At 39.4% G+C, this 25,185-nt stretch overlaps 1 protein-coding gene across 9 annotated transcripts in view; it reads left to right on the top strand.

The window, feature by feature from the left end:
* Positions 1-25,185, top strand: part of LOC146318052 (partitioning defective 3 homolog) — a 307,847-nt gene that overhangs the window by 26,834 nt on the left and 255,828 nt on the right. For all 9 annotated transcript variants that reach the window (XM_084731436.1, XM_084731432.1, XM_084731434.1 and 6 more), the window contains exon 2: positions 16,965-17,066. In XM_084731436.1, the coding sequence (XP_084587562.1) occupies positions 16,965-17,066 (102 nt within the window). The remainder of the gene's footprint in view (positions 1-16,964; positions 17,067-25,185) is intronic.

The raw sequence follows: 25,185 nt of genomic DNA, 5'->3' as shown, positions 1-25,185 counted from the left end.
CCTGTATTTTAAACTCCCCCCGTCCAGTACTACATTCATGAGTATGAAATTATAGATGGCCTAGAAATGAACTATCGAGTCCTGTAATGGCAGTGACGACCTTTCAGCTGCTGATCCTGATGGCTTCGCTTTGTTCAGGCTCAATATATTGTTCATCTGATCTGAGGCAGCTGCCTGTAGAGTCTCCTGCACCTGTTAGCTGCTGTCATTTCTGCTAACCACCCTTGACATCTGACGTTCTCTTGCTGTCACATCCACAGATTTGTAGCACGTGTCTTTGTGGGAATTAGCTTGTTTTGTTAACCTGAAAGATACAGAACTGTTGAGTTTTTTATAATTTCCCTTCTTTCAAGAATGCGGGATAATTTCCTACTCTCCAGGTTGGACATGTTTTGTTGCTCAAGGCCAGTGAAACCTGAAACCTGTCCTGTCTTGTGAATAGGGGCGGGAATCTCTCGGCACCGATGATGATGACTATCATTGATGTATCTTGATGCATCAGAATTTTAAGCTTTTAAGCCAGGGGTTGCCGGCTGGATTGTATCCATCTGTAGTTTGCATCCATTACCTTTCACCGTCCAGTTGGTGTAGCTCATCATGCAAAATTGTAAAAGCTAATCCTAATGTTGAGAAATGTGTTTTAAATTTAAGGTTGTTGACTTTTCTGTATTGATTCATAATCTTTCAAAAGAGAACCATGATGCACCTAAGAAATGATGATTTTCCCCACTTCCACTTTCACCCTGTCAGCTGCTCTGCTTTAAGGAATGCAATATACATTTATTTAAAAAAAAAATACTATTTCAAGTGGCCTTTACGCTGAGACAAGATTGCTTATAAAATACCCTGATTATAGTGTGATTTGAAAAGATTATTCACTACCTGATACAGCTGTCAAAACCTGGCATTTAAATGGAAATGGAGTGAGGCGCTCAAGTATCAACACAATCTCTCAAGCAGTTCACCCTGTACAGTTTCTCATTGCTTTGCCAGAGTATCAATAACCAGCAACACTGTGGTAATCTGATACACACTGTCTCTGAAGTACGAGACAGGTTATTGTGTTGCAGCGTGTGTCCCCTCTCAGGTCTCTTTCAAGAGCTAGACGGCAGTTACACATGGACACACACAGACAAGCTCCATGCATATAATGTCACAAACACACACACACACACTATACTTACACACAAGATTCTCTGCAAGTATAAAGCTTGTTGTGCACATGCAGGTCATTTGCAGTGTTGCACTCTGGGCTCACTGCCTGCCACAGGAGAGGAGGATCAGAGGAGTGTGTAGTTTAATATTCGGATAAGATGTGGAAACACCACTATGCTCTCAAGAGGAAACTCAAAGTAGAGTCTTGTCAGGTGCAGGTATGTTTGAACATTACCTCTGGTTCTCTGCGAATGCCCTGCATCATCTTTTACTCTGTTTGCATTTGTTGTTGTGCCACAGAACTCTTCTGACTTCTGTCATGTATTCATATCTGTCTAGTGTTAATACTTTGGTCATGTTTTCATGTGCACATTCATGCTTATGAGGAATTCCCTGAGCAGAGTTTCAGGATCAGGATCTGGTCAGATCCAGGCTCTTTTTGATGGACTGAAACTGTAAAGCCTGATCTGATTTTTTTTCCTTGTTTGCTTGGAGAAGGCCAGCTGTGTGCCCAGTTGTACAGTTACAACACTGAAACAATGAGTGGCTTGTGACTGAACTGAGGAGCACCTAAAATAAATAAACAGCACTCAACAGTTTCAGACTGTGACAGCAGTTAGTAGGGAGTGATGTGGTCAGAGTTGCTTATGGCGAAAACAAATAAAGAAACTTTTCTTTTTTATTTTAACACGGGCAACATTTTGCAGGTGTACAACACTGTTGGGGTGGTCTGGTTTATTAAAGTCAAATTCAGTGTTTTCTTCATGCTGGAAATGACACTGTTTTTCTACAGATATACAAAGTACTATAGAAAAAATACAAAGTAGAGGTTGTATGAGATATGACTGCCTTAATTAATGGTGTGACTTTGATGAACTCCCCCTTTAAAACACTGAAGTCACACAATAACACAAACAAAATAATAAGTAATTGGTTTTTCCGAGCGATAGATCAACAACTACCTTGTTCTGCGAGGTAATGCAAAGCTGTGTAGCTGTCAGACCGAATTAAATTGATTCAGCAATTTTCAGTTCAGGCTTGGTATGCAGTTGTTTGATTTGGGGGAAAAAAATTGACTCAAGTACAAATCTATTCATTAGCTGTATTTTTATATTAATCTATGACAAATGTGTTGGATAAAATCCACCTTCAAATGCAATTTAAATCACATTTAGTCGCCTCTTTTATGTAGTCTAAAATAATGTGTTTTAAATGTATGTTTAAAATAGATTTATCATTAAAAGGAAGACAAAAACGGTCTTTGAGGAAATACTAGAAATGCTCTTTTTTTGACCGCCCCTTTGCAGTTGGATGATGAAGACGACTAATTCCTCCTTCAGGAAATCACATAGTACATCAGTATCACAAACATATGTAATTAATACTGCCGATGTCTTTGCATTGCTCTTTTGTCTGCTCTGTGCTGAAGGTTGCTCTCAGTCCAGCTTGCCAAAGTGGTTGAGTTGTGGAGGATTGAGTGTCAGATGCACCTGAACCTTTCGTCTCTGACTCAACCTCTGATTCTATCTCTGTCTTCCTGTCTTTCTTGTTGCTGCTCTTGTAGGTTTTGTCTTTGTCTTCATCTCTTTATCTGTCTTCCTCTCTTTACCACCCACTTCTTGTGGTTTTCATGTACATCGGTAAAAGATATGAAGCAAGAATAAAGCTTTGTTCTCTCTGATCTGTCTGTCTAGTTCTGTCAGCGATCGTATGACAAGAGATATACATTTTCTTTTTTCTCAGCTGCCTTGTTTCCTTTCTTCCCTTTCAAAGTCTCTTGTCATGAAAAGGACACGTTTTTTAAAACAAACCTGTAAATACAAAACCAAATTCATATATCTGACAATTATATTGAGGTTAGAAAGTGGTTTATCAATGGATCAGTACGTGTCAGTCCTCAAGTCACAGTCACTCAAATCTTCTGTTTTTGGGGCTTCCTGTCTAATTATGTCTGGAAGCGCTTTCTCTACGTGTCATTGGGAAGTTTTTGTTCCACGGTATTAATCTGTGGCCTCCTTAAGGGTATTTATCGACTCAGGCACGAGTGGACTGTTGCCAGGTTTAGTTTTCAGCTTTGCCTTTTGAAAATCCGTCTTAAGAGTTTCTGGATCTTTTTTTCCCCCAACTTGGACTTTATTTCAGTCCTCCTCCTCGTCAGAGGATCAAGAGCAGTAGGGCCAGGGGCGAACATTGGCAGGCTGACAGCTGGTGTAACTGTAGATACCACTCTGACGTGTGTCTTCAATTTTCCTCCCCATTTTCTTGAAGACTTACCTCTTTAGAAGAAACCAGACTCAGTAATTTCCTAGAGACTCTTTGCATTTCAAAACAAGAACACTTTAAAGTGTTTTCTGGAATAAAATTTGGTCATTTGTGTTGTGAAGAGGATGACTTTCAAAACCATTCACAGAATTGTCTGTGACTTTCTGTTCGGACAAGATCAAAAGAACATCTTTACACAGAGGAATAAATTCTCGACAGAATTATGTTAAAGGCAAAATATTGTCCTCTTGAATCAAGTCATGTCTGATTTCTTAGATTCAGTCTCTCTAATGTCCACAGTTTCCTGTCACTGTGCAGGTTTGACAGTCTTTTTCCAGCAGTTACATTATTTTATGAAGAATTTTGCCAAATGTTATTAACCATTACTGTAACTCTTGTTTGAGTTGAACACTAGACAGGCAGGGATAATTACATATTACACTGTAATGGCCACGACCTGTAAATCATTTGATGGCACGACTTGTTAAGACAGTTTTCTCATGAAGTTTGTCTCTGTCTGGATTGTCCTGATGCAGTAAACCTCTCACATGGTGTTGCAATAAGATTAAAACGAGCACCACAGGATGTTCTGCAATGGCAATAACAATGACTCTGTTTTGATTTTAGCTGCAGCCAAACTTTTAAAATAAGTCAGATGTGGTTTGTGGTCAAGTATTTGGCATCTCTCTGTAGCTCTGATGGAATGACAATTTGCTCCGATAAGACGGCCTTAATTTGTGAATGTTACATGATTAGATGGTTGATAGGATTTTTAGGAAGTGTGCTAACTAGCGGAAGCGCCAAACATAGTCCAAATATTTTAGCATGGGAACTTTTCTAAGCACTGTGCCATGGGCATTTTGCCACACTATGAGTGATAACAACCACAGGCTGCTTTTTGCATAGAGTTCCCTCTTAAATAAGTTGCATAAATGCAGTCAGAATGATCATGCCAATGCTGATGAATGAGGAAAGACATTTAGGTGTCCCATAGCGATGATGTAACTTTTATGTAATACTTGCAGCTGCGTACAGAGTCAGCAGCAGTGTCAGAAAAGATCGTCAGAAGTTTAATGGCAGCCAGAAGTTGCTAAATGCGCAAGTTCTCTGGCACTAATTGGCGTGGAGGTTACACTGAAGGCAGACCTTCCAAATAAAGTCCAATCAATATGTAACGTGGTAGAAATCTGACTTGCTAGACAAAAAGAGTTGTGGTGCAGCTGTAGCAGACAGTTCTACATCCATGTTTTATGGAGGATATGTTTCGTGTTGTTTTCATTCCTTGTGTGTCACTTCAGATACACCATGAACCTGAGACAGATTTCATGCGTTATTGTCATTGTAGTTTAGAAATGATCATTTCAGCTCTTGTTTGCACTTGGTGACAGCATAATAGGTCCCTTAATATTTTTGCATTTTGCAAAGAAGTGACTCCAAATAAAAAAAAAAAAACTCAGAGTGAAAATGAACAAATGATTATGTCTGAGTTGGGTATTCATAGACATATTAAGTTAAATGTATACAATAATTGCATGAATCAATTTGTAATATAAAATGATGCAACAAGAACAGAAAAGAGAGTAGAAAATGAAGTGCTCAGATTCTCTGTCAACCATCTGCTCTTATCTTTGTCTAACTGGTGTGTGGTTAAAACCTCCCCCCTGATTTCATTGATTTTTTAGCATCAGCCAGTTAACGTATAACCTGTGTGAAGGTCACGGTGACGATGATCAGCTAGAAAACAATGTGTTCAACTGTTGATCCTAAATGCATCTACTCTGCTTTGCCTACTAAGCTGCTTATTTTCTGTAGCTGGGGTGAATGCAAATGAATTGATAAAGGTATGTGAGTGTGCTTTTGTATGACACAGGTATGGAATATTTTTAGCCCATTTACTGTAAATGACATACACTTTACATCAAAGCGTATCGTTTCGCCAACCCAGCTGCTGTGTTGAATTTGAATGTGCTTTTTGTACCTTTGTGTGGGCAGCAATCTCTTTCTTTCCATGTTTCATGCCGTATGGAAGTGAATAAAAACCAGTGGTTGTCTCTGGAACAGTACAAAATCTCATTTGTACATACTGTATTGAAAGTATTTGAAAATATACATGATTTCCACACCAGAGGTGTGGACTTGAGTCACAAATTTGATTTGACAAAATCAAAAAAGACTTGCAGCTTGACTTGGACTTTAATACCAGCGACTTGTGACCTCACTTGGACTTGACCCTTTTGATACCTTCCCCCCTACCTATATATGTAGTATTTAAAAAGTGAACCACAAATCAATTTTTTTCCCTTCATTTCCCAAATTAACTAACATTAATGCTATTCATTCTTAGCAAGTCGACACGCAACTCCCCACAGTCCCCAGATCTTTGTTTGAACCAATCTGGCAGCATCCAGTTGCAGGATAGAGTCACTGAGCACCAGTTGGAAAAACGATTCTAAAGATAATTTTGTTTGTGTACAAAAATCACATGGTCAACAAAAATCTAATTGCAGTATGCAAAACGTACTTGTTGAAATATACAGATTGAGATGCAACTGTTTACGTGTTTTCATTTAGTAATTTAGGTCTCACAAAGAAAAGTAAGTTGAGGCTCTGTTGTTAAAATTATATTACATTTGCTTAAGAGCACAACATGGCTTCTTTTTTTTTACCTTTATTTATTCAGGGTAGGTACACAGAGAGTAATGCTCTCTTTTGCAGGAACACCCCGATCAAATTCACACAGTTACACATTCACAACTGGAAGCTGCCCAGTACAACCACAGTCTTATCTGCCGGCCACTGAGCAGCTCCACTGGAGCGGTTGGGGGTAAGGGCCTTGCTCAAGGGCAGTGGTGGTAATGAGGGAGGGGCAAGTGGTGTCTTTCACTTTACCCTCTACCCCAATTTATCCTGCTTGTTGGGGTATTGAACCGGTGGCCTTCCAGTCACAAGCTCACTTCTCTAACCTTTAGGACACCACTGTCAGGACTCCAAACTCAAAATGAAGGGATTGGAACTGTCAGACATGACTTGGGACTTGAGCGCAAAGACTCATCTTACTTATGACTTGCAAAAGAATGACTTGGTGTACAAGCACATTGCAAACTTGCACACACATCTGTATATTCTTTGAAAGACTGTGATGAAGTTCCATTTTTTCAGTCTAATATGGAAGAATAAAGGAGGTCTGTAATGGAACAACAGGGGAGAGGAGGCAGTTTGTGCTTAATGAAATATCCATCAGGATGACTCAATTTGTTTGGAGGCAGAACTGCAGGCTCATGAATGTACCTTCTCTCTCTCTCTCTCTCTCTCTCTCTCTCTCTCTCTCTCTCTCTCTCTCTCTCTCTCTGCTGTGAACCTTGTTGTCTTCCTAACTTTCCAGCCCTGAGGACTGCATCTTTCCATCCTCTCCATCTCTCCATCCTCTCTTGGGTTTCACTGCACAGGAGGTGGAAGTTAAAGACATGGGGCTACTATGTGATCGTTCATTATTCATTATGTTAATCAGGCCACAGGCTACCATCTCCTGCTTCTGTGCCTTTGCACCACATGTGAGATCCTCTTGTTCTTTTGCATTTTGCACACATTGCCTTTTTGTTTGGATGATTCTGGTTTGATTCTGTTCGTCAAATGAGTAATTTATACCACGAGGAGCTCTGTGTTCCCACCACTGAATGCAAACTGTTGTTCTCACGTTGAAGCTAGAGCAAAGACCCTCTTGTTTGTTCCATTTAAAGCTTAATGTGCTGAATAACGTCTCCTGATTAATCGTACCTGCCTTGGTGTAATTTTCACTATTTTTAGAGCGTAGTATGTTAAACTGTCAAGCAGTTGCCTGTTCTGATCAGATACAAAGCTTTCCATGAATGGCAACATTGTTCTGTGTGCGGCTCATGGAGGTGCTTTGCTTCTGCCAGTCTTTCTCTCTGGTTTCTGTCTTGGTTTTCTTTTCCCCACTCTGTCTCTGTTTTTCTGAGACAACGGCTGCAAGATTAGTTTAGTTGAATGGTTGAATGGAAGGACACAAGGGTGCAGCATGGATAGAGTGAATGATGGAGCGATAGGGTCTTTGAGCATTGGCCTTGATGCAATGGTTGTAATGGAGAAACTTGCACGTAGAAAGAAAGATCTAACTCTTGATCTATGCAGTCACTAGATTTGTATGTGATCCCTTGTTTCTGGTGGTCCTTAAAGTGTCTGTAAATGCTGCGTACGCGCTCTCCTCATTGGAAACAATTGAAAAAAGATGGTGGTGCTCATAAAAAAATTGCTATATGGACACAGGACCTAGTGGTCTTTTTTTTCAGCAAGAAGCATGTGGCAATATAAAGTGTGGCTGCAAATCTGAACATTTATGGCAGTTAGCCATAGTAATATATTATTTGTTATTAAGATTTATGGTTTAAGGAGAAACAGTGACATGGAGAGAGACAAGGACACAAGCGGAAAGGACGAAACTGAGAGAAGAAGGAACATAGTGAAGAAGTTGTTGGCCTCCTGGATGGAGACTCAGACCTGTAGCAGCCTCCTCTCTCACTGTGTTTTGTGGCCTGTCACCTTTATTGAAACCTCCCGTCCCCCCGTCCCATCCAGACTGAATATTTATAACTAAGAACCATAGCCTTTGTCCTGCACATATACGCACAGCCCAGAACAGCAGGACGGGACAATTGTTAATCCTGCAGAGTAAATGTCCAGCAGTGAGTCTGGCAGCAGTCCAGACCCTTGAATTCAACTTGGCACTTACAGGGAGAGGAATGTTTGGCACTTGAATTGGGCAGGAGTGACGGTGTTAGCCAGTGATGTAAATGCAAACACATGTACATATAATTCATGTTTGCAACTTTCTGGCTTTAAGCCTAAAGTTTGAATTTAGCTGTAGTGATATTCTTTGGAAAAGAAACTGTACAATATTGAGATGAAATTATTAATAAGTCACATCTTGCACCACTAAAGATCAATATATCAATCGAGTTTAAGGCCTTCGAATATATAATAAGACAGTTTGCCAACAGCACTGGTGTTTAACTTGATAGGGATCAAATCAATCAATTTAAGTGTGTGAGTCTTTAACCTGTGATTTTTAAACTTTGAAATTCTTCTGAAAGTGGTTGTTTTAGATTGACTAGACATGAAACTGACAGCTGACATGTGCATACCCTCATGCACGTGTTTAAATATAAACTAAATGAGTGGTTGTTGCTCCTCGTCATCACACCACACTGACACATCTGTCTTTGTACAGAAATGTGTCTGTGGTTTTACATGCATCACCTAGCACTTGAATGGCATTTTCCAATTTCCGCCTCTCTCCTCACTGGTGTCATTTATACTTAAATGAAAGGCCCCTTTGTTTCTTACCTCAACTTGTTTTGACCCTGCAGTGGAGGTCACGTGCAGCGTGTAGCCCTGCCGTAGTTGTGCACACATCCGAACATCACAAGAGATTGAAAGGGGATTTGTTTAGCTTGATAACGGAGCAGAGAGATGTTTGCCTGCTAGATAAAGGTTGGTTGTAATATTTGCCCGAAATCAGACGCTCTCTGTTTTGAAAAAGTGGCAAGCCGATAACTCACATGGACATTTCTGAAAAGGTTTTAAGCCGTCAGCTCTTTCTAAGACATTCTCTGAAGCTTTAAGGTTTGAGGAAACGAGTAGTAGTTGACCTTTTTTTTCCATCAGTAACCTGCTTCATATTTTCACAGTCACACCTGAGCTGCACATTACAACAACAGTCCTCCACCGGGCAGCACAAAGAGGCCAGTCAAGTGTTTAATTCCCTTTCAGATGTTGGGGGCAAAATTGCCTTATTGAAACTCATGAATGCAAACATAGTTTCACGAAAACATTAATTTTGAACTGTAAGATGCAATTCAAGTGCCATGTACCGTACATACCCCAGCTCAACTTTCTTTCCCCCTCTTAAATTAAAAGGTCTTTTTTAGTTACAGTACCAGGCCTCATATGATTAGCCCGCTTATCTACATACATCCCAAACAGCCCTGTCTACTGTCTGTATTATTTCACAAGGGATTAGACTATACCACAAGAAGTTACGTCCCCATGCTTGCCATGAAGTGACAATAAGCTTACTGTATGTTCTTAATCCATTGCTCATTAGTGTTGCCTGCTGTGAGGATAAAGCATGTGTTGGCACAGATTGTTTTCGTTTTAAACTCATCACAGGATAAGTGTCATGTTGTCTTAATTATAGCAACTTCCACCATTGCCTTTAAGTGACTTCCTTTCTGTCTCCATCTGGCCTTGGTTTAAAATAAAAAACCCTCCCTGCTCTACGTCCTAAATCTACAATCAATTAATTATTCCTTCAGATCTTAAGCGTTTTCTCTGCATCATCTATTCTAACCAAAGCGAGATGGAGGCGGAGAGAAGTTTGCAGCAAAATGCATTTTTTAGTGACGGGCAGCACTCTGGAGAGTACAAAATGGTGTCACACTAAACTTGCAAATTACGTTACACAAGAAATGTGTTTTGATCTGCTGTGAGCCCGCATCAATGCAGCACCGCAGGCTCACAGTGAGCCGGATAGATAGGCGAAGGTTTCCCAGAGAGGATTCACTGCAGCGTTTCTGGATATGAAGTGAGTCTAAATGTGTGTCAAGCGTAGGACAGCATTCTGTTAAAGTTTTATAAGGACATCAAGGAGGAGGAAGAGTGAGTGGTGGAAATACTAGAGTGTTGAGAAAGACGAGAAAAGAAAGATAAAGTGATTGAAAGTGAATTGAAAAAAGTAAAATAAGGGTTGAGGCAGGTGTAAAAGGTGCACCAAAAAATACGGTAGATTTAAGATGATGAGCAAACTGTGAGGAGAATTTACTTTGGTCTTGCCATGAGGAGTCAATCATGGTTGTTAAAAATTACTCCAAGGATGTGTATTTTTATGAATCAATCGTCATCAACATTAACCATGTTAGATTGAAAAAACACAAAGAACAGAAGAACTGTTTTCCATAAAGATGGTGATTTGTTTATTAGGCATTTACTCATAGCTTCACGCCTGGTTTGCTGTGTGTCCGCCTGGTACATTGTTCCTGTTGTCTGCATTTGTCATCTGTCCACCCGCGTCATCTGAGGCAGAGGATGAAGATGATGGCCATGATGTGGAGATTATTTGTTCATTCTCTGGAACAAGAGTCGCAGTCAGAGCTTGAAGCATACTCGTGCGATGAGTCTGAGAACTTGGGGAGTTCTCCAATGCCAAATCATGTTGGAGTCGGTCCTGGATGAAAGCCACCGCTGAATCTGTACTGTCAGGTTGGTCCTGGGTGAGAGCCAGAAATGACTCCACGCTGCTGAAGTCACTGCTTGACCAGTCCTCTGTGTCCCTGCACTGTCAATTTTAAAGCATAATTTCGCTTCCAGTAACTTGAAAATGGATAATTATTGAGACAAGTTATACACTAATGAATTGAATAATTAAAAGAATAGTTGTTGGTTAATTAGTTAAATAGTTGAAATAATCATTAATTGCCTTACCTGTGAGTCTATCACTTCATTGTTGTGGTAAATGTGTTCAAAACACATGAGATTGCTGTGCAGGATAACAAGCTCCTGGTAATTCCTCAGATCATCTTCTTCGGCCTCATTCAAATTCTTTTCAGTCTCATAGTCGCTCTCATCTGACTTAAACTCTGGCTCTGAGTCCTCCAGAGACATTTTTGTTTGTTTACCTTGGTGTGTTTTTGGAGAGCATGTGCAAATATGCAGAATTGATCAGAATCAACAGCCACAATAAATTCAGTTGATGTTTATTGTGCTGGGCAACCATGTTTTGATTTGAAAAGGGTTGTTGAGTTCTGGACTGCTGTTCTGCAGGGTTGGTTTGTAGCATCATTTTAATTGAGGATCCGAATTGTTGGGCTTCTTTGAAAACCTCATGAAAGGGATAATGCCTGAAGAGGAGTCCATGATCAGAAAGGATGGATGATGATGTGGAGTTATTGTGAATAGCCAGCTCATGTGTATGGAAAAGAGGTGCATGTGTTTACACATAAGACATTTGTGTCTTAAAATAAGAGAAAACAGTGGACATGTTTTCATGCCACACAACCACCAGCGGGTCTCTACTGTCATTCTGTACATAAATAAATTACAGACTGTACTATAAGTTCGTTAAAACTTGCCCACTAAAAAAAAAATCCCTTGTTCACCCCGCCTGTTCTGCTTCCTGTTTGTCATGTCTATTTCAATGCACCGATGGTAACAAACTACATTTCTTTTATAGCTGTAACCAAACTGCCTGAGTGTGCACAGTTGTAGAAATTAATTTGTAATTAATGAATTTAAAGTCATTAACATGGATCAGTGAAAATCCTTAATTAAATTGTCTCTCACACAAGAGTCTGCTCTGTATATTGGTTTGATTCTGGAACTTAACTGATACTGGAATTTGGAGGCTTGTGCTTAGTTGATAAATGAATAAAGTTAATCTTCTTGCTGCAAAGTATCCTGCTTCATCAGTGCTCAGTCTTTGTTTCAGGTCTTGACTGATTTCCAACCATTTTTAAACTCATCAGCCTCAAAATTATCCAGTATCACCCAGGCTATTTTTTAATCTCATTCTGTAAAAGAAGGTCGTTTCTTTTCCAAGTCAAGAAGACAAGAATGATGTCATGTGTTTTGACATAAAAATCCTCAATGTAACATTTGACTGGGTTGCGCTAACACAGGTTTATGTAAGTTTATTTTTAAGCTATGTTTAAAATCAATAAAACTGGGTTTAAAAATAAATGGAGCTTAAAAACTAATCTTCATTTAGTAGTCCAATGTGGATATGCTTGCTTACAAGAATTCAAACAAATAAATAAATAAAACATAAATTCAAGTGCTGTTAGCATAACTTTGTTGTTTGCTTGCCAGCTGAAAACCTAAATAAACATGACATTGTTTTACTAGCTGTATAAAAGTTAACAAAATGTTCCCTTGTTCACTAGCTAGATAAAAAGCTTAATAAACATTACTTTGTTTGCTACCTAGATGAAAAGTTAAACATTACATTTTTTTTCTATTTAGCTGAAAAGCTAAATAAATATTACATTGTGTTGGTGCTAGATAAAAGCATGCATTTTTTACTAGCTTGCTTTAAAGTTAGTTAGCTTAACCCCCCAATCCCCTACACAACTTTAAATTTATTCTATCTGAATTTCAGGCTAGTTTAATTAGTTTGGTGTACGATAATTAAAACTTAAACCATGATTTTGTGCAACCCAGATTTAGTGAGGGCAAGCATAGAATTTATTATTGTTTAATAACATGGGTGTCACTTTCTATAGACAGGGATGTCTTCTTGGACGTCTTTGTTTTTATGGTACATTGCAGAGCGGTGAGTGGAGGAACATTTGGCTTGTATGTATTGGAGTGCTGGGCTTTCCCCACAGTTGGCATGTTGGCCTTGGCTTGCCTCCAGGTCTGTTGGGCTGATGGGGGGACCCAGCAGGAGATGCGGTCTTTGATCTCACTCCAGATCTGTCCCCGGTTTTGATGGAATACTTCAGATAAGGGCCTGCCAGATTAGCATCATGGGAATCTCAATTATACCTCGAGGGAACACATGAGTGAGGCAGTGGATGTGAAGTTAAATTTTCTTTTTTTTTTAAATATTAGATGAGACATTAAAGATAACTGAGTTAAGTGCGTGAGTCTTCAAGGTTGGTGGAAGTTCATTTTAAGTGGAGTTACACACGTCAGAGCTGTGTGTATGTGTGTGTGTTTCCATCCCTGGCATATTATAATCTTGTTTACTATATGACTTGGTCTCCTGTTGTAAGTTTGGCACCATGACATTTGCTGTGGGCTATTTTTACCAGATGAACTTGCCCTAGAGATTGACACACTAACACACACACACACACACACACACACACACACACACACACACACACACACACACACACACACACAAAACATTTTACACACTCTTTGATATGGCTGGCCCCACGCGGTCACAACAGTTACATTCTATATGAACTTTATATTACAACTATCACACAGACACATAAACAGTATCATAACTTCACCTCTTCAAATCTAAACTTAAGACAGCCTTGGGTTAAAATAAGCCTGAGGTTGCCAGACTGGAATTCCCATGTCTTACTGTTGTTTGTATGTATGATGTGTAAGGCTCATCTCAGATATTTCAGGGCACATGTGACATATACTGTATGTCACTGGTTCTCAGCGTAGGGTCCAGGCCCACCTAAAGGGGCGGCACAAATCAGCGGGGGTCCCCAAAGCTCTAAGGTTGTCACAGTTAGATTTTCACTTGAGCTAAAATCACAATTTCTACAAAACTCTGTATACAAAACAATTAAAAAGATATATATTATTGTCAGATTTTTTATTTATTTTTATTGTCAAAAAAAGGTTGCTGTATGTGATTTGTTCTAATTATAATACCAAATACATATTTTTTATTTTCATCTTATCTTCATAATGTTTGGGCACATTTTTACTTTTAAAAAATGTACTTTTTGAAAAATTTCTTACTAGAGATGTTCCAGTAGCATTGTTTCCTTCCAGATTCCTTTGTGTCTTGGCCGGTATGAGTACTAATAATATACCAATCTATATCTGAAGTGGTTCTAGTTCTATGAGCAGTATGTTCAAAACTTTTTATTTCAATAATAAAGCATGAAAAATAACTTCTATGTGGCTGAGCCAGTACTCAGAAGAAATACGTGCTCTGCATGACTCATCTGCTGTAGAAGCTGCAGGTATAACACAATGGTGACTACAGAAAGGTGGGAAGAGCCTGCAAAGCAAAAACATGGAGCCAAACGAGAATTAGATGGTCAATCAAGAATTAAAAAAATTAAATGAACGCATGATTCATAACCTGGAGAAGATGCTTGATGAACAGATTGGAGGATCAGGTGGTACTGGATCAATGCATCGACTTGAATACTCACAGACACCAGTGTTTTAGGTAGTATCAGATACTGATATTGGTATTATTATCATATTTTGTAGTGGAAAAATCAACATCTGGCCTGCATCTTCAGTTATTCTAAAAGGTCAGATCCTGAGGCAGGTGACCTATATGAAAACAGTGTTTACATGCTTAACATAAATTTGTACCATAAATCAACTTGTTGAGCTTTTAAGTGTGTTTTTGCTGAACTGGATTAAAGGCTGATTTGTCGCTTCCTTTCCCACAACACCTGAGTTTGACATGCTGGCTCTTTTTTGTTTTTAAAAGGTTACTTTGGAAACAAGAAAATGACAGACACAACAACTTGAAAACAAGCTCTTATACACACAAACAAACACGTGTGCGCACACACACACACACACACACACACACACACACACACAATCCCTGCAGTAATTAGTTTGCGATGCTTTGTTGACAGATGCAGATCTGGTGAATGTTGGCTACTTCCTGCATTTCTGTATAAGATAAGAATTTTACAACAGCTTTGATTTCCAGAATGTCAGATTTGGAGAGACCAGCTGTTATTTTTATCAAGTGGTAAAAAAGAATTTAACTATTAAAATGTTTTGATAATCAATCTGTCATTAAATTGATTTCTCATGTGACAAAAAGTAAAAGAATCATTAATCTGTAAGCGCTGGTCACGGTCATGATGCATCAGACCCTAGTTGTATGTGTGTTGTGATGCCACAACACAACACCGGAAAACACATTAATAACAGCCATAAAGGTCCAAATGAAAGAAAAGTATGTAAAGCTGCAAACCTCTCAGATCTCTGTCCCACTGTAAAGGCCCCATATTTCCTTCTGTTCCTGTGTTTGTGTGAATATTCAGATTTTCACACTGCACTCCATCAGCTGGAATCCACAGGGTCTCTGTGTCACACAAAGTGACACAAGCTGTCACAAATCGTGACATCTGTCACAGCAGCCTGACGGTCTGTGTATGTTGCTGACAGCAAACAACTCATAGCAAATACTGATGGAACCTTTTCTTCTTCTTTCTTTTCCGCTCTTGTTGTTATATCCTCACCTTTGCTCCACCTGTAATTTTAGTCTTAAATCTTTCTCCATAGCTTTCCCACTTAAGAATGCTGTTTTTTATGCTCCTTACTAACAGATCTCATCTTTCTTTCTACATGTGTCTGTACCGTTTGTCTTGCCTCATCTCTTTTTATCCTTTGATCATTTCTTTTCTGTCTCCATTTCTTTCAGGGAAGCCTTTTATCTAGTGTTATTTTGCAAGTTAAACACAGCAGAAGTGTGTTATTATCTCTCTATAATGTGCCTGGTGCCCTTTGCCGTGAGCTGCGTGTTAGAGTGAACTGAAACTGTACAAGTGGGTAATGAGGCTGTAACCCCCAGGGCTGCTGTGTGCGTCTTGAACCCAAACAGTCACGTCGTCTTGGCTCATAACTTTGTCACGTGACAATGCCCACACACTTGCAGTACCCACTTGCTTTACCGTGCACTCTACTCATTCTCCTTGGCTTTATTGCCATTTGCAATAGTGTGCAAAGTTTTTTTTATCTAATGTGTTCTGTAGTGAGTAAAACCCATCCTCTCCCCCTCTGTCCTTATCTCTCCATTAATCAAGCGTGACCTTTGCGTGTCTTTTTCATGTCAAAACATTTGACAAGAAATTGGGCTCAATTATACAGTAGCTATAGTTGGGTTTCCCCTAAGGGCTGTGATGATTGTGAGTGTCCTGCTTGAAGACCAAACAATGTCAAAATGATTGTCATGCTTAAGTAGCTGTTTGAAGTTATTACAGGAGAACCTGCATAGAATCTAAGCTTTTATTTGTACATCATTTTCTTTGTCAGTGCTGCTTGTCAGAACGTTCTTCAACCCTTTAATCAGTTCTCACACCGACAGTCTTTCTTGTCCCGGTTTCGTTGATATTACTCACATTGTGCATGATCTTTTCATTGTGAGTTTCATTACTCCTTTGGCTCTTCATGCTTAGCTTCTTTTCAGTCATACAATTTCTAGTGATGAAAGCTTTGATTACATGTTTCAACTCTTTCACTCCATTCATATTTGTTGTCATTGCTTAATCCTCCATCAAGTGGCTGTGGCTTAAAATTGAGACTGATTTAAGTTTCATTGTCATTATCATAAGACCACAGTCTCATAAGTTGTTTACATGGTTAATTAAAATGAATATTCCACTAATATTCCCTTTTACATGTATTAATGATGTACATAATACAGCTTACATTATCTTTTATCCAAAACATTCTAAAGCAGATCCAAAAACCTGTTGATGTCCTAGACTTTCATGATAGTTACAAGAAGGTGTGTTTCTTCTTCTTACCAGAAATGTTGGGTTCTCTTGCTTGCATGCATCTCTGGCACAGCCAAACCAACTGATTTGTCCAAAGATGCTCCTAAAACCTGAATAATTTCAGCATATCCCACATATCTTAATCGGAAAATACCATGCTTGAAATAAGGCTTACTTAAAAATATCGAAATTATATTTGAAATGACAGTGGAAAATATGTCTGCCTATGAACGTAGTCAGTGTGTTTGATTTTCACCTTATGTATGGTTTTCAATGTCTGTTTCGTCTCCTCCTGTTTTCTAGGATGCAAGCTACTGGCTGCAGGTCCACCGGTTGGAGCATGGTGACGGCGGCATCCTCGACCTGGATGACGTACTCTGCGACGTGGCAGACGACAAAGACAGGGTGAGTGGCAAAACATGAACGACGAAGCCAACACTGAAGCAAAGCAGAAGACTTAGTGGTTATTTCCAACCATCTTCTTGGGCAGGGCTCCTTGTTAATGTTGATGGTTTTGGCGAGATCTGTCCTTCAGTAGCACTTTGCGAAATTAGTAGTAGTAGTGAATGCTAGGTCACAGAAATGAGGCTTTCATGTTTTGCAAGAGTACTGCATTCTGATGCATTTTACGTGTTTGTTATGCTCATTGTGGGACTACGTGCGCATTTATTACCCAGTATTTGTGAGTTCTGGAAAACAATTTGTCAATTCCATGGTGCAAATTAACTGTAGAGCTGCATTCAAACTGGATTTCCTGTTGCCGTTAGAGGCAGGGGAAGTGCTGCCCAATCAGATAACAGAATTAGCTGTGCACCAGAGCAGCCTTTATCAGTTTCTCAGCTATAATAAATAGCACAGTTTACCATTTATACCCTTTATATGTGTACGTTAGCCATGCAGATCTACTCTCTAACACAAATAGGTCTCGGTCAATGTGCTTTGCTTTAGAGATGCTCAACACTTACTAAAGCCGACTGAAGCCTATTGAACTGGATGCATAATGTACGACCCTCATTTTCACTCCTGTAGTTGGGCTTATACGTATGAAGAAGTGCCCTGAATCATTTGTTTGCATATTGATACTCATCCCTGCTCCACCACTCGTTAGACCTGTCAGTGAGAAGAACAGCAAAGAAGTGCAGTTGAACTGATTGTGTCATATCAGCGAGGTTTTTTTGACAGCACCAGAGCAGCTGTCACTATGTACGGCTGTGGCTTTTTATAGCACCACCAATTCATTGACTTGTAAACCATCATCACGCTGACATCTCAGTCATCACTATTAAATGACAGAAAGATGTTCAATAACTAATTTATGGGGCTCATATTGGACAGACTTTGCAATCAGCTTTGCATTTCAGGATAAGATGAAGAGATCATTAACTCTGATATCTAAAATCCAAAATTTATCTCTCATTTATAATTTTGAAATTAAATGTACAGCTTTAATTTTAATTTTACAAATCGCTGTGTAGATTGCAAAAATGATAACAGTTAAACAACCTTAACAAACAAGGTGCATTAAACGTGAGGCTGATCTGATTCCAGGCCTTGAACTTGTCAGTGTCAAACATCTGACAATCTTACTTCCTTACGGCCTGGTTCATCCATCGCCTCTGGTGCTGTTTGAGAAAGTAAAGCTCATCCTGACTGACAGCCAGGAGGTCACAGGGTCGCATTCTTCTACTGTGGTTCAATGTTTCAGTACATTCCCACAAGACTGAAAGGTGTCAAAATATGTGTAGGATTTCATGAAGATATCAGGGTTCTTACAGGCACTGAAAATCCTTGAAAACACTTTAAATCTAATGAATTGTTTTCAAGGTTTGAAAAGTGCTTGGATTTTGGATCAAGTGCTCAAAAGTACTTGAAATAACAATAAATTGCTGTCTGACTGAATAGTTCGCTTATAGTTTTATAGTTCATTTTAATTTTATAATGAAATAAAATAAGTTGGTATGTAAATCTCAATTTTTTTTTGTCTCTTTCCTTTAATTTGTCGCCCTTCCATAGTATGCTATCAGGAAACTTTATTTGCGTTGTGTATAGCATAATAACATCTGATTTGATTGTGATAAATAAGTGAAATAATAATTTGTATTTAAAAATGCAATTTACCATAGCTGTAAGGTGGTGGAAAACCTTGGAAATGTACCTTGAAAATGCTTGAAAAGTGCTTGAATTTGGCTTGGATAAAGGTCAAGTAACCATAAGGTTGGCAGAAAAAGACCGTCAGGAAAAGTAACTTTTATGGCACTCATTTCCTTTTGTAAATCAAAAGAGAAAAGTATTATGGAGGGAGTCAGATCCTCTGCCTGGTTCTTTGTGAAAGAGTAGCACTGGAATGTTACTCCAGTCTTTTCAACCACACTCATTTATTTCCAGTAATTATACAGTACCAGTATTATGCAGTTAATTTGAGAGTGTTTGTCTGATGACAGAAAATGTCATCAGACGATAATTGGCTGCGAGCTGGTTTGGTGAAAGTTTTTTCACAGGGCACAAAAGTTTCTGAAATTGTACAGTAAGGTTTTGGCAAGACCTTCAAGGCCGTACTACTAAGTATAACTCAAGCAAAACTTGATTTTAAGTATGAATTTCTAGTTCAAGTGCATGAGAAATTTTTCTCCTCTGCCTTCTGAGACACTGTGTTGAGTTTAAGGGAATTTTTAACGCTGTGGTGACGAGCACGCTCTCATGCATCTATGTCAGCTTCATGTTTGTAGGCCTCCAGGTGGGAGTGTGCATCTGCATGTGTGTTAATGAGCTTGTGTGTCGCTCTTGACGAGCTGTCATCATGTTATCTCTTCACGTCCCTCTCACTCTTTCTGTTACCTTCTCTGCTGCGTCCCTACAGGCTTTTTCCACAGCAGAGAATGTGTACATTTCATACATGACAACCCTTCAGCCTCACTCACACGGCTCTCACGGCTTTGACACCAAACCCTTTGGGGATCTGTGTATGCACAGTTTCAATTTCCATACATTTTTCAAGATCTGAAGGACAGAGAGTGTCGTACACTGTACAGATTGTAAATCCTACTGAGGCAAATTGTGATCTGTGATATTAGCCTATAGAATTAAAATTTGACTTGATACTAACAAAAAAAACAAAAAACAAAAAAACCCACAGATATGAAATATCTGTGGGTCACAAATATCAATTATCTAGTTCATAAATCTTCAAATAATACCCACTTTTGTCCCTCAAAATGCAAATATTTCAAAAGTTTAACTACTGGACAGAAGATTTCTTTTATTAAAAAGTCTGTCTGTCTGTGTGCTGGAGGTTTCAAGTATCCACATCACATGTTTCCTGTTTGACCACATGTCCTAAATCGCACGAAATCTTGCTTGAACACACTTGGCCTGCAAACTAAAGATGAATATGAAAACAGCATTCTGGTATCAATCTCTGTAGATGCATCATTCTGCACAGTGTAGCTCAAACATCCAAGTAAAGTACTCTGGGAACTTACAAGTCATACAAGCACTATATCTCTCATCAAATTTCATATTGATTTAGTAAGATAGTTTTGGTCTTATTGAACTTATTCGACCAATCAGAGAATCACAAAAATGAGGTCAATGTGTAGTTGAAATCATGTGAGGAAATACAAATAGATATCTGAGTTATTAGATAAAAAATGTAACCTGCGTTAAGATATCTAAATCAGCACTAAGTGAGATGGCGTGCAGGTGTTCTTCAGTTGCATTATTTCAGTATTCAGAACAAAAAAGACCAAACATTTTTGGTCCAACTTGTGCTGCGCTGTTTCCTCCATGCCACCCTCTGCCTGGTGAAATCACAAACACCACAGTGGTTCAGCCTGATGTTGACCTTGTATCAGCTGCTTTGCTTTTTGTTCAGTGATTAAAATCTCGTCCTTATCTGATTATCTTGGCACATTGTGAAGTTATTGTGGAATTGAAAAGTACTCTGAGGCAGAATCTGTGGCGATGATTTGGTTTGGAGTCGTGTTACGTTATCTGTCATGTATCCAGCAGTTATTCAGGTAATGCACAGCTTGCTGGTGCTCTGCCAGACACAGCCTGAAAGGAATGCGGCACAGAGCCGGTGTGTGTCTGTCACTGGAGGAAAAATGTAGCGGATTCTCTGGTGGTCTGTTTATTTTTCTAAAAATAAAAGTATTAACAGTTGTATCCCAGAGTCTTGGCAGATAGAGACATGACGGGATTGCACCAACAAAGTTTTGATTGAATCAGAAATTAAATAGAGTTTAATCACTGTGGAGTTGCTTTCTTACCCAAAACAAAACAAAAAAAGTAATATTTGCTAGCTACCTAAAAAGTTAGTTAGCATTATCCTACTCATGACGGCTCAGCAGAGAAGCACTCATTTCTTCTTGTTTGCAGAATTAATGGTGCAACTTGATTATTGTACTCAATCCATCTGAAATAGGCAACTATTTTAAAGTTAAACCTCTTAAAGTGCAAGTTTAAAGTAAATAAGGATCACAACAGAATTTAAGTGAGGTTTAAACAGAGGTTTAAACCGAATCTTTCTTAATTCAAACCTGCTTAAACGTTTAGTGCAACATAATGAAAAGATAAACCATGATTTCATTGGGTTTAAAATTAATTCTTGTTTCTGCAAGCCCACCTAAAGTGATCTTGGCTGAGTGCCATCAAAAGTGGACTTATCAGAGACTTTGTCATCTCAGTATCGTCGTCTTCTAAAACTGTCAAAGAAGTTGCAGTCAGCAGTCTGTATACTGTTGTTTTGCACTTGGGAAATCACCGTTGATGCAGAATGCTCATTTGGCTGAATGACCACTGATAACATCAAACCAAAGCCAACAGCACAAGGCGCACTGGGACAACTAACTGGACCAGGTCTCAATGTGTCACTGACTGAAGTCCAGAGAGACACTTTTTAAAGAAAGAGGGTCGTTGGTGCTGCTTCAATCAGCTGCAGAGAGGAAACTGTGGCGGCGAAGCTGACTGATGGACAGCAAACTGACTCCTCTTTAAATCCTGCTGTGTAACTCAGGAGAGTGTTTGCAGTCTGGTAGAGTAGAAGAGCACACAGTGGAAAGAGGAACTGTGAGCCGCAGTTCATGGCCTCTGCTGGCCCACATCCCTGCTCAGTGTGTATGTGTGCGCAAAAATGTGTGTGTGTCTGAGTTCACTGTTGTATCTGCTGCGAGCACAGCTGTGTGGCCGTCTGGGAGTGTGTGTGAGCGTGTGGACAGGCTGCGAGCACAAGTGTGTGAAAATGACTCCGGCTTCTGTAGGGTGGCGGGTGTCGTGGATTAATGTCTTTGGATGTCTGTCCAGAAGTGCGTTTCTTTCCTGACCTCTGACCTCTGAGGGACGTCTGTGTTGTTTGGTGATGCTAAACACAGCTGCTGTTCTGGGAAAATTAAATAAGGCCAGGCTTTTCTTTTATTGTGTCCAGCAGCATCAACTGAATCAGTATGATTGGGTTAAAACCCCATCAGTTAGTGTGTTTTTATGTCTGTTTGTGTGCATGTGTGTGTTGAGAAGAAGGAGGGAGACAGAGGGACAGAAAATCAGAATTGCTCTATTTGACAGCTGTTTGACCTGCTGTAGTCTCTCTGTCACAGCTTGTACGCACAGCTGTAACTATCGATTGTTGTCATTATTGATCATTACATCTTTTGGTCTGAAATGTTAGAAAGTTGTGCAAAATGTTCCCAGTTTCTTAAAAATGCAAGGTGGTGTTTTTAATGTCTTGTTTGTCAGTCAAAAACCCAAAAACATATTCCATTTAATATGATTTAATATGGAGGAAAGCAGAAAATCTCATAATTTGCTGCATTTCTTGTCATTTTTGCATGAAAAAATTAATTACTTAAACAATTAATTGATTAGCAAAATAGTTTGGTGATTATTTTTGTGTCAGTTGACTAGCTTATCGATTAGTTGACTTAGTTTTGCAGCTTTACATGTATGTGCTTGTGTGTGTTTAATGTTTCATTAATGCTGTGTTGGTATTAGAGCTACAACAATTAATCGATAATGAAATTAATCGCCAACTATTTTGATAGCTGATTAATTGGAGTGACTTTCAGAAAGCAAAGTCAAAATTCTCTGATTTTAGTTTTTTAAATGTGAATATTTTCTGATATTTTTAGTCTTTTGTGACAGTAAACAATATTTTTAGGTCGAGAATGCCATCCTGGGCTTTGGAAAACACTTATCGACATTTTTACCATTTTCTGACATTTTATGGACCAAACAACTAATTAATTAATCAAAAAAGTAGTCGACACAGAAAATAAATGTTAGTTGCAGCTAGTTGGTACCATGGTATGTACTCAAACTGTCAGTCCTTTGTGTTCTTATTTATGAGTACATAAAGTAAATCTGATAATGTAGACATGACACAGCTGGTACAGTGTTATTATACACAACTGAAAGATTATATTTGCAGTCCTGAAATTAGTAAATCATCTGTAAATATCACCAGAATTCTTGAAAATCTCCTGAAACCCTGCAGTTATGGCCTCACATACTTTGTCAAAGCTAAGACTAAAATACTGCACCAGTAATGACAAGGGATCATGGTTTTTATGGGTGGAAAACACTCCGGATTAATGTAGATAGAAGTGTAAAACAGACAGAATAAGTGTTTTATTTCACATTAATCCACATCACTGTAGACTTGGCCTGAGAAAAGAGGGAAAGCTGAAGCATGTATGAGAGTGTGAGTGACTCCATGTGTCCCACTAAACATGACTGGTGGTCTCCTGGCAGCTGTGACTCATCTCTGCCATTCCACAGGAGCTTTTTAAAGACTGGAAGGAATGGCTGGCCCATCACACAAGGACACTTTTATTAGCTTACACTGGAATGAAACACGCAGGCCGCATGTAGCGCTTGTCTCCAAGGATATACTGTACATTTTTGCTAAATGTGTGTGCGTTTCTGCGTCTGTTAAAATGGAGTTGAGTGTGTGTATCTCTTTTTTGTGTGTGTGTCATCCCATGCCAGGAAAAGTGGCGGCTTGCCCTCGGACTTACCAAATGTTTTTCCAGATGCCATCTTTCCATCCGTTCATCACCCTTCCTTCCTTTTCTTCCTTTTTTTTCCGCCTCTCATACTGAGTGAGCTGCCTTTCATACAAAAACTTATCTAGAACCTTCATTTACCTCAGCCGCTAGTGGGAATCCACTTTCTGGCAGCTGGGTTTATGTAAATTCAGAGGATGGTCATCATGCTGACGTAATGGAAAATGCCACGTCTCTGATTGGCCGACAGGTGTCCGTTATAATTGTGTTAATTGACACCTTGAACATAGTTCTGGTCAGCTATTTAACCACTTTCCTAAATCAGTGTGTGGTGTATATTATATATATTATCGATCGATAAACACCTGCAGATACAGTGAATGTATGTAAGTAGTTTGTTATTTCAGGGTCTGTAGTTAAACATGTATTTATCATCCTTTAAAAACCGACCTTTATCCTGTGGTGTCCAGTCCAAGGGTAGTGCGGCCAAGGTTGGCACTAGCAAACAGGCACACACTTTTGGGGTCAGTTACACACACACACACACACACACACACACACACACACACACACACACACACACACACACACACACACGTACACACGCTGCATTTGACGGAGCACACACATAGATACTTTTCACATTATGCACATTCATGCACACATACAGAGAGGCACACACAATTTTGTCATCTTCTGTCATACATTCTATTAGCTCTGACACACACACACACACACACACACACACACACACACACACACACACACACACACACACACACACACACACTGCCCTCACTCTGACATACCCCAGGTGTCCAGTGACAGGCTTGTCCCTACATACACTCCTGCTGCGATGTCAGGACCCTGAATGATGGCACCTGGGCTGTGCCATTGCCACATTCCTGTGTGTGTGTGTGTGTCTGTGTGTGTGTGTGTGTCATCAGGGTGTGCCGCACAGCTGCGCCCACCGCTTCTGCATCCCTGACAAGTCTGACCCCGGTCAGTATGGTGCCTGGATGTTTGACAGACACACTGAATTTTTAGCTTTATGTGTATTTTTATTATAGCTGATCATATTCTGATATTTGTTCACAGTTACATTTTTAATGCATGCTTTTCTTTTTTGCATATTTTGAAAATGTTACACACGTTTCATAACCAGTTATTTTACCATAACAGCTGTTTTTTTTTGTACGTGTGTTGTTGTTGGGCAGAGAATAGTTCTTAGACTGAACTGTGCATTTCTAGAATTGAGTTTTCTTGTTTGTGTGTCTGTTCATTCTTGATCCAGACGATATCCTAGTCTGAGCTCAATATAGATGCGTCTCTGAGTGTAGGAGACAAGTAGACAGACAGGCAGGCAGGCAGGCAGGCAGGAGGGGCCATGAGGTTAAATAAACCCAGAGGAGTTTCTTAGAACGACTCCTTCAGTCTTCTGTCTGTCGTGTCACAAAATATCAACAGACAGACAGGCTACCAGTCACATATTTGTGTGTGTGTTTCTTACCCTGTGGTTTGATGCT

Source organism: Lutjanus erythropterus, chromosome 12 (assembly GCF_056507025.1).
Source record: "Lutjanus erythropterus isolate fLutEry1 chromosome 12, fLutEry1.hap2, whole genome shotgun sequence".
Classification (NCBI taxonomy): Eukaryota; Metazoa; Chordata; class Actinopteri; order Lutjaniformes; family Lutjanidae; genus Lutjanus; species Lutjanus erythropterus.
This window is presented reverse-complemented; position numbering and strand designations above follow the sequence as displayed.